The sequence below is a fragment of the Erpetoichthys calabaricus genome, chromosome 9 (assembly GCF_900747795.2).
Source record: "Erpetoichthys calabaricus chromosome 9, fErpCal1.3, whole genome shotgun sequence".
In the NCBI taxonomy this organism is placed as follows: domain Eukaryota; kingdom Metazoa; phylum Chordata; class Cladistia; order Polypteriformes; family Polypteridae; genus Erpetoichthys; species Erpetoichthys calabaricus.
The window spans coordinates 127823660-127837824 of NC_041402.2; the positions used below are offsets into that span (position 1 = coordinate 127823660).

The window sequence follows — 14165 nt, forward strand, 5'->3', positions numbered from 1 at the left end:
AACAAAAAAAAAAACGCATCAATCGGCAACAAGAACTGCAAGTTGCGAGCGTGAGCGTAGTCTATTTTTTGTTGCTAAGTTCATTTTTTCAGTTAAATTTTTCTGTTGTTTTGTTGTAAAACATGATTACAGTGGATTATGTGGCTGGCCCTCTCTGGTGTGCGTGTGTGTGTGTGTGCATGTGCATGTGGGCGCGCGTGTGTGTGCGTCTCTCTCGTGCGCGCGTGTGTGTGTGTGTGTGCGTGCGTGCGTGTCTCTCTCGCGTGCGCATGTGTGTGCATGTGTACATGCGTCACTCTCGTGTGTGTGTGTCTCTCTCGTGTGTGTGTGTGTGCATGTGTCTGTCTGTCTGTCTCTCTCTCTCGTGTGTGTGTGTGTGTGTGTATGTGTGTGTGTGTGTGGGTGTGTGTGTGTGCGCGTGTGTGCATGCGTGCATGTGTCTCTCTCTCTCTTGCGCGTGCATGTGTCTGTCTGTGTCTCTCTCGCGCTCTCTCTCTAACGCTACACAGGGAATGCACAGGAAGAGACTGAACATGTGCAGAAATCATCGGCACGCACAAACCGAAAGGGAAACTGGCTTGTTCCTATACCGAGTGTGTGGTCGTGCACAGAGGCAAAAGTTTGGCAAACTTTTTGGTCATAACCCAATTTGTACGTGTTCAAAGATGTTCGTGAACTGAGGTTCCACTGTATTAGGCTCGTAATGTGTAAAATTATAACATAGTTTGACGTTTAATAGGCTTTTTCTTAACACCTTCCATTATCTGACATTTTTGCTTATCCGACATTCTGCCGGCCCGTTTATGTTGGATAAGCGAAACTCTACTGTATATACATACATACATATACACACACACACACACACACATACATACATACAATATATACATTCATACATACATATACATACATATATACATACACATACATATACATACATACATATATACATACATACATACTGTAAATGGACTCCAAATGGCCACGGTTGACATGATTCAGTGAGTAATAAAAAGACTTGTAACAAATTCCAAACATGGTTACCTGACAGAGATTCAGTACATCTACCATATCTGACAGTGGTATGATTAGAACTTGATGGGCTTTACTGCGAAAATGAATTAGCCACCCTCATGCAAGGCTACAAGCTTTACTGGAAAGAAAACACCATTAACATTTTATTCTGATATCAGGTAGGTAAGCATGTTCATAATAAAGCTTTATGAAACAACCAACCATATAGTCACCATATAAGCCCCCCAGCCCTTGAAACAAGCACCCCAATTGTACAGCCTACAGTATAGTTATACTATTAGTATGTGATGATTATGCTGACAATAACACTCCTCAACAGAGAAACACAGCTGATGGAACAACATTACAGAAAAATCATAGCATCTAACACAGCTTGTGAAAATTGGCCTCTCCCAGTGATATGAAACCTCACCTCGATATAGTAGTATAGTACACAATCAGCAAACATTTTAGTAGATCTTCCAAAGAAGATGCAAATTATTCATGAAACCTCACCTTTCCTCTGAAGCGGTGAACACAGGTGCTGTGTTTGTAACTGAAATCCACAGGTTAATGAGGTCTTTTGACCTGGGCTCACATGAGGTTTAAGTCAGCAAAGTCCAGGTGAAAGGTGCTGAAGAAAGGGAAAGTACCACTTCAGAGTGGGAGGAGAACAGATATCATCCATGCCAGAGTGGTCAGTGAAGAGCTTGTGCAAGGCGTTTAACTGTAGTCTAAAAGACACAGAAGCCATCAAAGATGCAAACAACAAGCTAAAGGGATGGCAAAAAGCTATGGATAGGTTTGGGCTTCCCAGAAATTTAAGACCTGGATCTGCCAGCATGGGATCCTACCAAGAATTCTTTGGCCATTTTTGATCTATGAGATACCTGTCATGGTAGTGGAAACTTTTGAGCAACTGGTCAGCAGCCATCTTCGGAGGTGGTTAGGTCTGCCACACAGCTTGAGCAGCATGCATTGTAAGGCAACAGCAATAAACTAACACTCCCATTTAGCTCAGTGAAGGAGGAGTTTATGGTCACTAGAGCGAGAGAGCACCTTCAGTCAAATGACCCAAAGGTGGCCAGAGCAGGGATCACAGGGAGGACAAGGAGGATGTGGAAAGCAGCCAAAGCTGTGAGACAAGCAGAGGCCCGACCTCAGCACACAATCCAAGTGGGAAGAGTAGTCAAGGGCAGAGCTGGACTTGAGTGTCGTGACAGAAAGGTATGACACTACCCACAGAAATAAAGAGAAGGGAGTTTGTGCTGGGGGAATTTTGAGCAACCATTGAGGAGGAAAGGAATCACAAAACATTGGCCATGAAGCAGCAAGGAGCATGGATGAGGTGGGTGCAGTTTTTACAGCAGAAGATAACCTGGGGGAACATCTAGAAGGGAGACCCCCATAGGATTAAGTTCCTGATTTAGGGAATCTACGATGTCCTATCAAGCCCAAATAATCATTCCTTACCTGTGTCCAGGGAAGGGAATGTTGGAACATATCGTAGGCTGCTGCCCTAAGGCTCTGGGGGAGGGCCTATATTGATATGATCAAATGCTCAGTCAGTGGCAGGAGAGATCAGCAAGGGGATAGATGCCAACAGAAGTGTCCGCTTGTCCACCAAAGTTGTGGCATTTATCAAGGAGGGAAAGCAGCCAAGGCAGCCATTACAGTGCAGTGAGACTGGTCTGTTATGCACAGCACAGGATTAATTGTCAATTAACCTAGAAAAGAAACTTAGAATACCATCTCACATCATCCAGACCATACTGAGTCCCAAAAATCCTATCAATTTGGAGGCCACAAAACAGCTCATCTTGGTTGAGGTTACGGTTCCATGGGAGAAGAGGATGGAGGAGGCCCAAGACAGGAAGAAGGCAAAATACTAGGAGATGGTTGAGACCTTGTCAGCAGCAAAGGTGGAGAAAGGTGACTGTCTGTAGAGGTGGGCTGTAGGGGGTTTACAGTGCAATCTCTGTGGAAGGTCTACAGAATCCATGGCATCATCAGGGAAAACACCATCAGGAATAACTTAGAGGTTGCAGAAATAGCCTCTGGATGGCTCTGGCTGGAGAGAGAGGAGCCATGGTGCTGTAGTAAGCCACTTGGACACAGACTGAGGCCTGATCAACCTCAGCTGGGTCGCCTGGAAGAGGGTGTATGATAGTTCGAAAGAACCAAAAACACCCAATGACACCAGGTTCTATCAATGATGAAGTGTCCAAGTACATGCATCAAATGATGTATCATGTAACTTTTCCATCATATATAAAGTTTGTTATTTGTATATCAAACTGCAAGTAAGAGCTGCCATCATTCCTAATTGTAGGAGAGCCAAATCAGCTAAGAATAACTCTTTGTTTTTTACTACTAGTTTTAGAGGGTAATGTTTAAATGAACTCTAACATTACAGATTGCAACCAGGTTCAATAAAATGGGTTATTGGAAATTTATTTTCTATATTTAAACTTCCAAGGAAACTAAACTTCAATACTATCCTAGCAAATGCATTAGACCATATTCAAATGTCATTAATTACAACATTCTTTTTATTTCAAAGAAAAAAGGAAGACTGTACTGTTTTTTTCCCCAAGAACAGCTCCTTTAATATGACACTTAAATACAGTATAATCTATGATGCTACATATTCAGATACTATTCTACATTTGCTTTTTAACCAAGAGGTATTGGCTAACAGGGAAATACACAAATGATTAAAATTGTTTAAATGCACTTTCAGGTAAATCAATAAAAATAGCATTGCACATGGCTTCAGTACTCCACCTGGAGGTCTCTGCAAAATTGTACTTTGTTTTGTTTCTTGCACTGAAGGTTTGTGGATTAATGTCAGCAATCTAAATGAAGATGTGCAGTCCTCAGGCAGATCAATAATTTTCTAGTTAAAAAATATGCCCTAGTTGTCATGTTAGTATCAGCCACAAGAGTGCCAATAAAGTTAAAGCAAGTCATTAATAGTAATCAACCATACAGAAACTAGCTCTTCACAACATATATGTTTAAATGCAATCTTCTGTCAAATGAAATGAAATGAGAAAACAATTTTAAAACATGAAAGGAGAGAAAGGCAGATGTTAATAATCTACTCTCTGGTCATGTCAGTGCAGGTTTACTTGGTGTTGAAACTGGTATTTTCAAAACTAGGCCCCTTAGAGTTGAAGTCAAAAAGGAGAGATGTGACCAGGAGGTGAGAAAGGACAGAGTGTGAAGATAAAGGACATAATTTACATGTTCATGTGTGTTGACAGAGAATGTTAATCTGAAAAGTATTGGCCTGAAGTTATAAAAATATATATTACATATATGCTTGGCAGCACTGCACATGATAAAAGTTTTTATTTTTTACTATCTGATTACCCGGTGGCTTTGCTCACTGAGTGCAAGGGAAAAAAATTAAATGTAGTATTTATAAAATAAGTTTGTTAATTGCCAATTTTATTTTTCAACAAATAAAGAGCACTTACAATAACATAGAAATCAATATAAACAACATTATTAACATAATTATCATATGAGAATATGAAGTAATATATAAGAAGCACATTGCATATAAATATAAAATTATTAAACAGTAAAATCTTCTTCTATAATATGCTACCGTGGCTGTTCGTTTGTCTGTCCAGGATTTTAAATCACCTGTAGCTCGCAAACCGTTTCACCTATTGACTTCAAATTTGGTACACATATACTACGTGACATCTACTATCAGCTTTCAGGATGATGATTTTATTACTCTTTTTATCTTTATTTTATTTTATTGTAGAATCAATTCTCTTCAGCGCACAGCAGGCCGGCCGTGAAGCGCATGCGTATGGGCGCCGTTCTCATTCGCTACCACCTTCGCTAATCATTCTTGAGGCAGATTGAAGACTTAAGTGCCAGATTAAGTGAAAGGTTAAAGAAAACTTACTAAGTAATTACAACACAAAAACTAACTTAATCAGTTTTAACGCAAAAAGATGCCGACGAAAGAGAAGCAGCGGGCCGCTAGGGTGGAGAAAAGAAGATCTGCTCAGGAAGCAGAAAGAATATCAACCTCTGAGCAAACGAATGCTAAATGTACAGAGAAAGGATGAATACTACGAATGCTCAAATCAAGTGTATTCACTGCACGTTATCATGTAGTGCGCCGTTACTGGTATTTTGATAAAAGAATTTGAACAACATATAAGAAGCGTATAAATTATTAAAGAGTAAAACATTAACATTTAAGTAAAGATACATTGAGTACTACTGCAGTGCTTTCAGGTATACTACATTTTTTGTTTGCCCATTACGTGTATAAATTTTTTGGTGTACCTACTCGAGAACATGCAACATATAACTGACCGTAGGAGAAGCATGGATTTTAAGCACGCGTTGAGTTCATCTGCTGGTGTCCCTCGTGGAATAACTGGTAATGTTTGACGAAAATCTCCTGCGAGTAAAACGACAGTGCCTCCCATTATTTTGGTAGGATCTCTGAGATCTTGCATTGTTCGGTTCAAGGCTTCATAAGCTCTTTTATGTGCCATGGTGCACTCATCCGAAACTATTATCTTTGAATGTTGCAAGACTTTTGCCTTTCCAGAGCCCTTGCGTATGTTGCAAATTGGATTTTCGTCGTGAGCGAGGTTTAATAGTAATTGCAATGCCGAATATGCTGTACGGCCTCCATCTAATAATGTAGAAGCGATTCCCCATGAAGATACAGCCAGAGCTATGTTACCATTCACTCTCTCGGCAAGAATCAGGTTTATTAAGAATGTTTTTCCTGTTCCTCTGTGGTCATACATAATTTCTGTTTCAAATGCTCATATGTAATTTCCGTTTCAAACGTGAAAAGAATTTTATATATATAGATGCCAGTCAACTCATTACTAGTAGACAACTCACAGTTTATTACTTTATTGTTTTGCTTACTAAGTTGGCATCATCAATATCACACATGCCCAAGAAATACTGACCAAATACATACAATCTACTATATAATAAAACACTAAGATCTCCATGTCCAGTCCCACTGAACAATCTGATTAATTAGTTTGGCCTTGGTGACGTGACGATAGAAGAAGAGTAAGCGTGAGAAGCATGAGGAGGAGAAAAGGTATATAAAGATGGCTGAGAGAGTCGTCTGCAAAAACAGTAAGTATAAAACTGGACAGGAGGCGAGAAAGGCGCCTCAAAAATAATGACAGAATATGAGAAGCAGGCTTTATGGGAACATGCTCTGGAGATGAAGCGGCAGTGCAAAAGTGTTTACACATACACAAATACAGAGGAAAGATGCTGAAGGTACATGTAGGGCAAGAAATAGCTAATATTTTTGTAAATTATTCTATTACCTGTCTTCGAAAGGTACCATGGCTAGTGGCTAATAACTCAGGAAGGGTGTCCATAGGTTTGTGGCCGTATAAACTAAGCTACATTAGTCGAACTGCTCGAAGGGCGTTAGGGTGCTCCTCCCTTAGAGAAAGTGATTTTATTTAAAGAGATGGTATATAGAAGAGTATGTGGTGCACAGGAGGAAGACAGTTTGGTCCTTAGTTAATCAGTTACTTAAGTATTTCACTACAACTGTGTGTTTTAATTACCAATGAATAATAAAATGTAGTGAAAAGTAAAAGTAGAATTGAAAAAGTAAAATGTAATAAAACATAATAAACAAAAAAAAATTACATTAACACCTCATCAAAAACAATATTATGAATTACTATATCATCTAACGTACATTCTATAAACGTTGCTTTTTTGCATTTCTGTTTGGATATTGTTTAGGATATTTTTATCTTTTTTGTTTATTGGAAAATTCTCTTTGTTCTTGATTTTTATTATGTGCAGCTCTTTTTTGTTCATTTTCTTTTTTTTGATGTTCAGTATCAGCTCTTGTTGCTCTTTTTCTATCACAATCTAAAATTTGACATTCTTGAACAGATAATTTGCTTTTCTGCTTTGCCATCATAAATGACTGCGTTGAAGGGTGAGTTAACACAGAGTGTCACGGTGTGCTACAGAGAGAGGATGTGTGCACTAGAAATAATGATTGGACGAGTGGTGTGGAGGGGAGTGGTCAAGGCTGAATAACACAGACACAACAGAAAACCTTTTTTAATATAATAGAGAGAAAATGAATAATTGAGGTATAATGGCAGGAACATTAAAACAACCAAGATGTCCTGTATATTGAAACATGATAATACAGTATCTACTAGATATTTAAAAACTTCCAAACTCTTGCTTATTACTCTGTTCACCTAAAAACATGCATAACTGTTATTTAATTCTTCCCACATTTGCTCTTGTAAGGTATACAATGGCAACAAATCTAAATCAGAAAGACTAGGCTGCCCTTATCCTTTAAAGTTGTCCTGGATCTGACTATGGGTCTTGTACCTGTGCCTCATACCTGGTACCCTCCTTTGGGAAATATCCAGTGGGGCCTTCTCACTTCAAACTATATCTGTTAACCTGGAGTTTATTTAATCTAATAATAATTTTTACATCTACTTTTTTTTATATTAATCAGTACTTTAGGTGCTCTTTCACATTCAAGAAAAGGTATTTTTTATTTTATAATAAACTTTCATAAATTTATTTTATGCAACAACCCTCCCAACCCAGATCATTTTCAAATTTTGGAATATGATGTTAATGCATTTGAGATAGAGTGCCTTTTAACAATAGAAAACACAGCAATACCAAAAATAACTGATTCATCAGATGTTCAGTATTTTACCTTTCACCTTTTAATATAAATTTCTGTCAGATTTGTCTAACTGAACACTACACTTTCCACCCTCTTTCATTGATCAATTTACTTAATTTTGGTAAGCTTTTCCCAGATAATATTTTCCATTCTCCTCATGATGCATTTCTTTTGGATAACTGTGTTTATGTAGAGCATACTTATAAAAACTACAAGCATTTGGCATGTTTTTGTATTAGAAACTGGTTAGGTGTCAAATAACATGGGATAAATATTTAAGGTCTGAGTAGTTTCATCTTTTTATAATTTAATGACAAAAATATAATGAAATATATCAAGGTGTTAAAGCAATATCCTAGGGTGGCTGGTAGCATGCAGTATTTATGGTCAGTGAGCCTACATTCCATAGACCCTATTGTACATACAATAAAATTGACAGCTGTCATGAATATTATATCATTTGATATGTTTATCTAAAAAGCCATATTCAGTCATATACTCTACAAATGTTTATGAAAAGGTGACTATTAAAGCTTCAGTGATGCCAACCAACTTAACAGCCTTTCTTTGAACTTTAAGGGGAATTAAAGGGTTCCAAACGAAAACCTACATAAAACTGAGTGGATCTACTAACTCATTACAGAATCTTAATCCAATAACACCTTCTGTCCTATGATACAACCCAGTTTCATTTACAGTAATCTCTCAATGTTTTATTTCTGCTAATAACTGACTACAAAAACTTGCACTTGCAGCCAGAAAACGGTTAAACTGCAAGGCAGGTGGCATGAAGTGTATTCTGTCTGATGAGAAAAAAAAATGGTAACAACGTGGTACTGGAATATAGTGATGGTGTGAGGAGAAGGAACATCAATGATTATGTCCTAGCAACATAATTTCTACCATTAGGCTTGACAAAAATATTGGAGATTTAAATGGATGTGAAATCAAACTGTGGTATGACCAACTCACTAAAGACGTGAAATACAAACAGAATAATGATAGATAAAGACACGTTTGTCTTAAATGTAAAACTACACACTGTTGTCCGTTCTGTAATTATCTGCGACATTTAGGACACATTTGTAGGCTTTGATAGTTTTTGAATTGTGATAATTTTTAAGTATGCAGTGTCTGTTTAAAAATGATTGCTATGAACATGGATTAATAAAAATATTTTATATAAATGAACTTTTTAAAAGCATTTATTTTCAGCAATTTGGAAGTCCTTAGAAGTAGTAAATAACTGGGTTTTGCACATGTGGCATTATGACTGAGAATGTTGTGTTGTTATCAACACATGGCATCATAAAGAATAATTAATTATTTATAATTTTCTTTTCACAAAATGGAATTTTCCTTCTGTAAAAATTATGTAAATTAATTGTTTTTTACATATGCTATTATATTAATGAACACAGGTCAATGCTTCATGTAATTTTAAATTACAAGGCCCTGGCCAAACCTGCCTGTAAGTTTCTACTAGGTTTTTAAAGGTCATAGATTTTACATTCATAATTAGTAAAATGATTGTGTGCTCACTCTGAAAAGAGAACTAATAGGAAATGAATTTAATAAGAAATCCAAATATATTGAACACTCTTTGGAGATTGGACCAGTGAGTGAGACCAGAAATTCATTAAGCAAAACTTGCCCAGGATCTCAGTCATGTTAACCTGCGACACATTTTATGATGTTTATTAGCACTGGTACTTTAATATTTTCAAATAATTTGTTGCTACGCAACATCAGAATTTTCATTTGACTGCTTTTTCATGCTGTGTGAAAAAAAAATTGTTTAGCTAATAATCATCAAAACCATAAAATTGCTTTGAACCTTTTTAATGAGATTTTAATGATACTTTTTTGTCCTTTTTGCCGTTGGCTAGAAAGTTTTTTATTGTGTAGGTTAGTAAAAAAAAACCAAATAAAAGCAGGATTCAACATGTTTTACCCGAGTAGACATAAAAATAACATTATTTGATGCTCATAAAAAAAGGTTTGTGAGGGGTAAGATACATATGTAGGTATTATATAAAAAATAAAACAATGCATTAACATATGATAAATTTTCTCACCCCCTTGTATGTAGTTTAAATCATTTACCTCATGGCTGTTGATTGTATGTTGTCCAATTTTTCTTTACAATTAAAGCCAACACCTCATTTAAATTATAAAAAGAAATACAAACATCATATGAACCACTTTATGAAAATGCTTAAACCATTTATAAGGAAACTTAATAAATTAGACTATCAAAATAAATAAAGTATGGTTAACCAAAATGTTTTACAACTAATGGACCCAAGTAAGTAATGCTTTCTATTTCAAATCAAATGTTCTAAATGGTGTTTCTAATACATAGATTTTTTTTTTAATGCATACATTTTAGCAGATATGTTGATGACAGTTTTCAAAGCTCAACTAACAACTCATAATTGGATTCTTAAAAGACTTTGTGGAGACAAGTGCTTCCTGGCCTGAGTCTTCAGTACACTTACTTTTAATTTCCCCCAGAGTCTTCAAGTACTAATTCACTATTTAACTGAAAGAATTCTGATGGATTAATTTTATTAATCACTTTGAGAATTACAAAGATCTGGACGAGATGCCCACACAAGCTAAGACTAAAGATCCCCTCAGCCTGTCAGAGTAGGACATAACCTTTAGACTTAGGATGCCTGTGCTTACTCTTCTCTGCACATCTTCTAGTGCTGCTATTTCTATTTTACTTTATGGCTTACCAGACCTGTACAAAACACTACAGATATAGTCTAGCAAGTCAATTAAACATTCTGAACCTAAGATCCCCAATCTGTATTTTATACAGATTTTTTTTTTTTAATTGCTTCTGCACATGTACACCTCTAACTCATTGTCATGTTTGTTAGTGTTGTTCTTTGCTTTTTTCTGTGTGTATTACTTTACAATTTTCTAAATTAAACTTTATTTTCCACATACTACATTTGCCCAGTTTTGAAGATTATTCAAGCCTTTTTAAATAGTTTTTGCTGCCTCCTCAGTATCTATCATCCCTCCAATTCTAGTGACTTCTAGTTTCAAAAAACACTATTCTAGTTATGCAGTATGATCTTTTTCTTTTCCACCACATGTTTGGTAGTATTTTATTTTCATGTAAGTAATCTCCTAATTTATTTATGATTTACACGTTCTCCTCATGTCTCCTGGGTTTCCTGCCATGACCGGATGAGAGGGTTGAGAAAATGGATGGACATAGCTTTCATGATTTTTCACAGGATAGAAGTAAGGCATATTAATGTGTAATTAGTACAATCCATCTATATATAGTTTTAAAATTACCAGTGATTGTATGAATTCTTAAGGTTATGTCTCCAATGCTGGAAACAGTGTTTCCACTCTAGCTACAGTAATCTTGAATGCTTTGTTAAGGGCTTTATGCTCATTATGCAAGGTGCAAAAGTATAAAAAAGTCAAGAGTGACTGATTGGTAAAACAGGTTTGCATGCACTTTTCTTTGAGTCAGCAAAAAAAAAAAAAAAATCAAAGCCTGTCATAATTTCTTCTTATTGGAATATCCGCTTCATTGATAGAAAGTGTAAAAGATATCTTACCATTGTCTGTTGCAATGAAAACAGCACTGTAAGTATTGTCAAGAACAAAGGGGGATTCACGGTCCAGAATTGCTGTGGTGTTTACTGTTCCTTTTACAGGGTGAACGCTGAGCCAGCCTGCTGGATCCTTAAGCATTGCAAACCTGCATATAAAAAAAAAATAGTTGTAAATGCAACAATTTGCATTCATTTAATGTACTGTATAATGAAGATCTACTTTACAGAATAGTATGTTATCTTTCACTGAGTGGGCTACTGTGATTTTTAACTTGTCAGTTAAATCAACTGTTCCATAACTGAGGAATATAATCAAACTGAAACTGACTATAGAACAGCAGTAGATGAAGAATTAAGGCCTGTATGCACTATCAGCTTATCTACATTATGTAGGTCCTGTGTCCCTCCCATTCATGGGGCAGCTCTCCTGATTCCCCAGTGAAAAACATTCCCTCTCATATTCTCAATAACAAAGCTCATCTTCTATAATAGTCTGTCCAGGGTAACTCCAGTCTGTAAGCAGGCAATGTTATTACCTGTGAAATTACAACTGTGTGATGAAAATGTCAGCTAAAACCATTCAAGTGTTAATCAATTCACCACACTTCAGAAAAAAAATGTCCATGAGATGGCATAGCTAAACAAAAACCTTTTTGTTTCATGGTCAAGACCACCAGATAATATCTTTGACTCCCATAAGCAGACACTATTCTCTTTTGTAGATGTCTATGCACCAAAAAGAGGCAAGACCTAAGCAACAAAATGTGATGTTATTGAGATGTTTTACATTAGAAAGTAAAACTAGTTTGGAAGTAAAAATACATAATAACTAGTCATTTAGCCCATTACAATAACGGGCGCTAGAACAGTAGTGCATAAACATTAGTAGGAACAGTCTATATTAAATGGCAAGGGACTTTGACCCCATTCTTTTTGTTGGTCGTGTTATTCTTTCTTTCAGCCTTTCTTTTGTTGATGTTTACTTGCTGAGCTGACCGTTCTTGGTGGGCTGCCGCCGTGTATTGTGTGTCTTTAATTTTCTGTGACAGTAATACTGTCTTGTACGGCTCTATTGAATAAGGGCGCGCAGAAAAAGGTGAGCTTCAAAAGGGCGACCTCAATTGAGCGCGGCGAATAAAGGCGTTCGTAGATAATTTAGTTCAAATGGCTCTGGAATATATGAAGAGCAACAAAGGTGCAGATCTTTATTTACGCGCGCCTTTATTCGCTGCGCCCAATTGAGGTCGCCCTTTTGAGGCTCGCCTTTTTGTGCGCGCCCTTATTGAAGGATACTGTCTTGTACGTCCGTAATATACCTTTAATTTTCTCTGGCGGTAATACAGGCGTGCGCGTCGGTAATATGCCTTTAATCTCCTCTGACAGTAATACTGGCTTGTATGTGGCTGTAATATCCGTCACTGTATTGTGTACCATTAATTTCCTCTCGCAGTAATACTGGTTTGTATTTCCGTAAAACGCCTCTAACTTTCTCTGACAGTATTATCGCGCATCGCACCGTGCCCCGCGCATGCGCACTTCACCAGAAGACACCCACACACGGACACCTGGATGCACATAGGGATTTTATATATATAGATGGAGTCTAACTTTTGGTCCTTGTTTAATATAACACTTATAAACAGTGTATATAAAGTAGATATGTTGCTCTGTTACAGAACCGTATTCTTCATACATTTCCCAAAGTGAAAAACAAAGACTAACCCTGTAGGCTGCCATCCAGTGGATCCCTTTCCTCCTTCAGCAGGTGCTGACCCTGCTTGTTTCAAGGATAACTGTACTCCTGCCCTAAACCTCTATTAAATAACTAAGCACCAGTTAAACCAGTTTAGCGACTGTCAGTTTAAACATTTGCACAGCTCACTAAAGGGTCCCCCATGGACAGATCATAGAGAAGGTGTATACTGTACATAGCTCACAGTATTATATCTTTTCCCCTTTTCTTACCTGTACAATGCATATAATATTTAGTTAATTCTACACGGTAAGTCAATGAAAGTCAATAATTTATGTAATAAACTAGCAAAATACCCGCGCTTCGCAGCGGAGAAGTAGTGTGTTAAAGAGGTTATGTAAACATATATATACATATACATATATACATATCTACATATACACATATCAACATATATATACACATACATATACACACATACATACACACACACATATACATATATACATATACACATACAGTAATCCCTCCTCCATCGCGGGGGTTGCGTTCCAGATCCACCTGCGAAATAAGAAAATCCGCGAAGTAGAAACCATATGTTTATATGGTTATTTTTATATTGTCATGCTTGGGTCACAGATTTGCGCAGAAACACAGGAGGTTGTAGAGAGACAGGAACATTATTCAAACACTGCAAACAAACATTTGTCTCTTTTTCAAAAGTTTAAACTGTGCTCCATGACAAGACAGAGATGACAGTTCTGTCTCACAATTAAAAGAATGCAAACATATCTTTCTTTTCAAAGGAGTGCGTGTCAGGAGCACAGAATGTCACATAGATAGAGAAAACAATCTCTGGCAAACAAATCAATAGGGCTGTTTGGCTTAAGTATGCGAAGCACAGTGGCACAAAGCTGTTGAAGGCGGCAGCTCACACCCCCTCTGTCAGGAGCAGGGAGAGAGAGAGAGAGAGACAGAGATAGAGAGAGACAGAGTTTGTTTTTCAAGCAAAAATCAATACGTGCCCTTCGAGCTTTTAAGTATGCGAAGCACCATGCAGCTGCACAAAAGATAGCAACGTGAAGATAATCTTTCAGCATTTTTAGACGAGCGTCCGTATCGTCTAGGTGTGAGAACAGCCCCCCTGCTCAATACCCCTACG

At 37.1% G+C, this 14165-nt stretch overlaps 1 protein-coding gene across 1 annotated transcript in view; it reads right to left on the minus strand.

The window, feature by feature from the left end:
* Positions 1-14165, minus strand: part of cdh13 (cadherin 13, H-cadherin (heart)) — a 1360987-nt gene that overhangs the window by 129455 nt on the left and 1217367 nt on the right. Inside the window, exon 11 of the mRNA XM_028810133.2 lies at positions 11314-11456. Coding sequence (XP_028665966.2) covers positions 11314-11456 — 143 coding nt within the window. The remainder of the gene's footprint in view (positions 1-11313; positions 11457-14165) is intronic.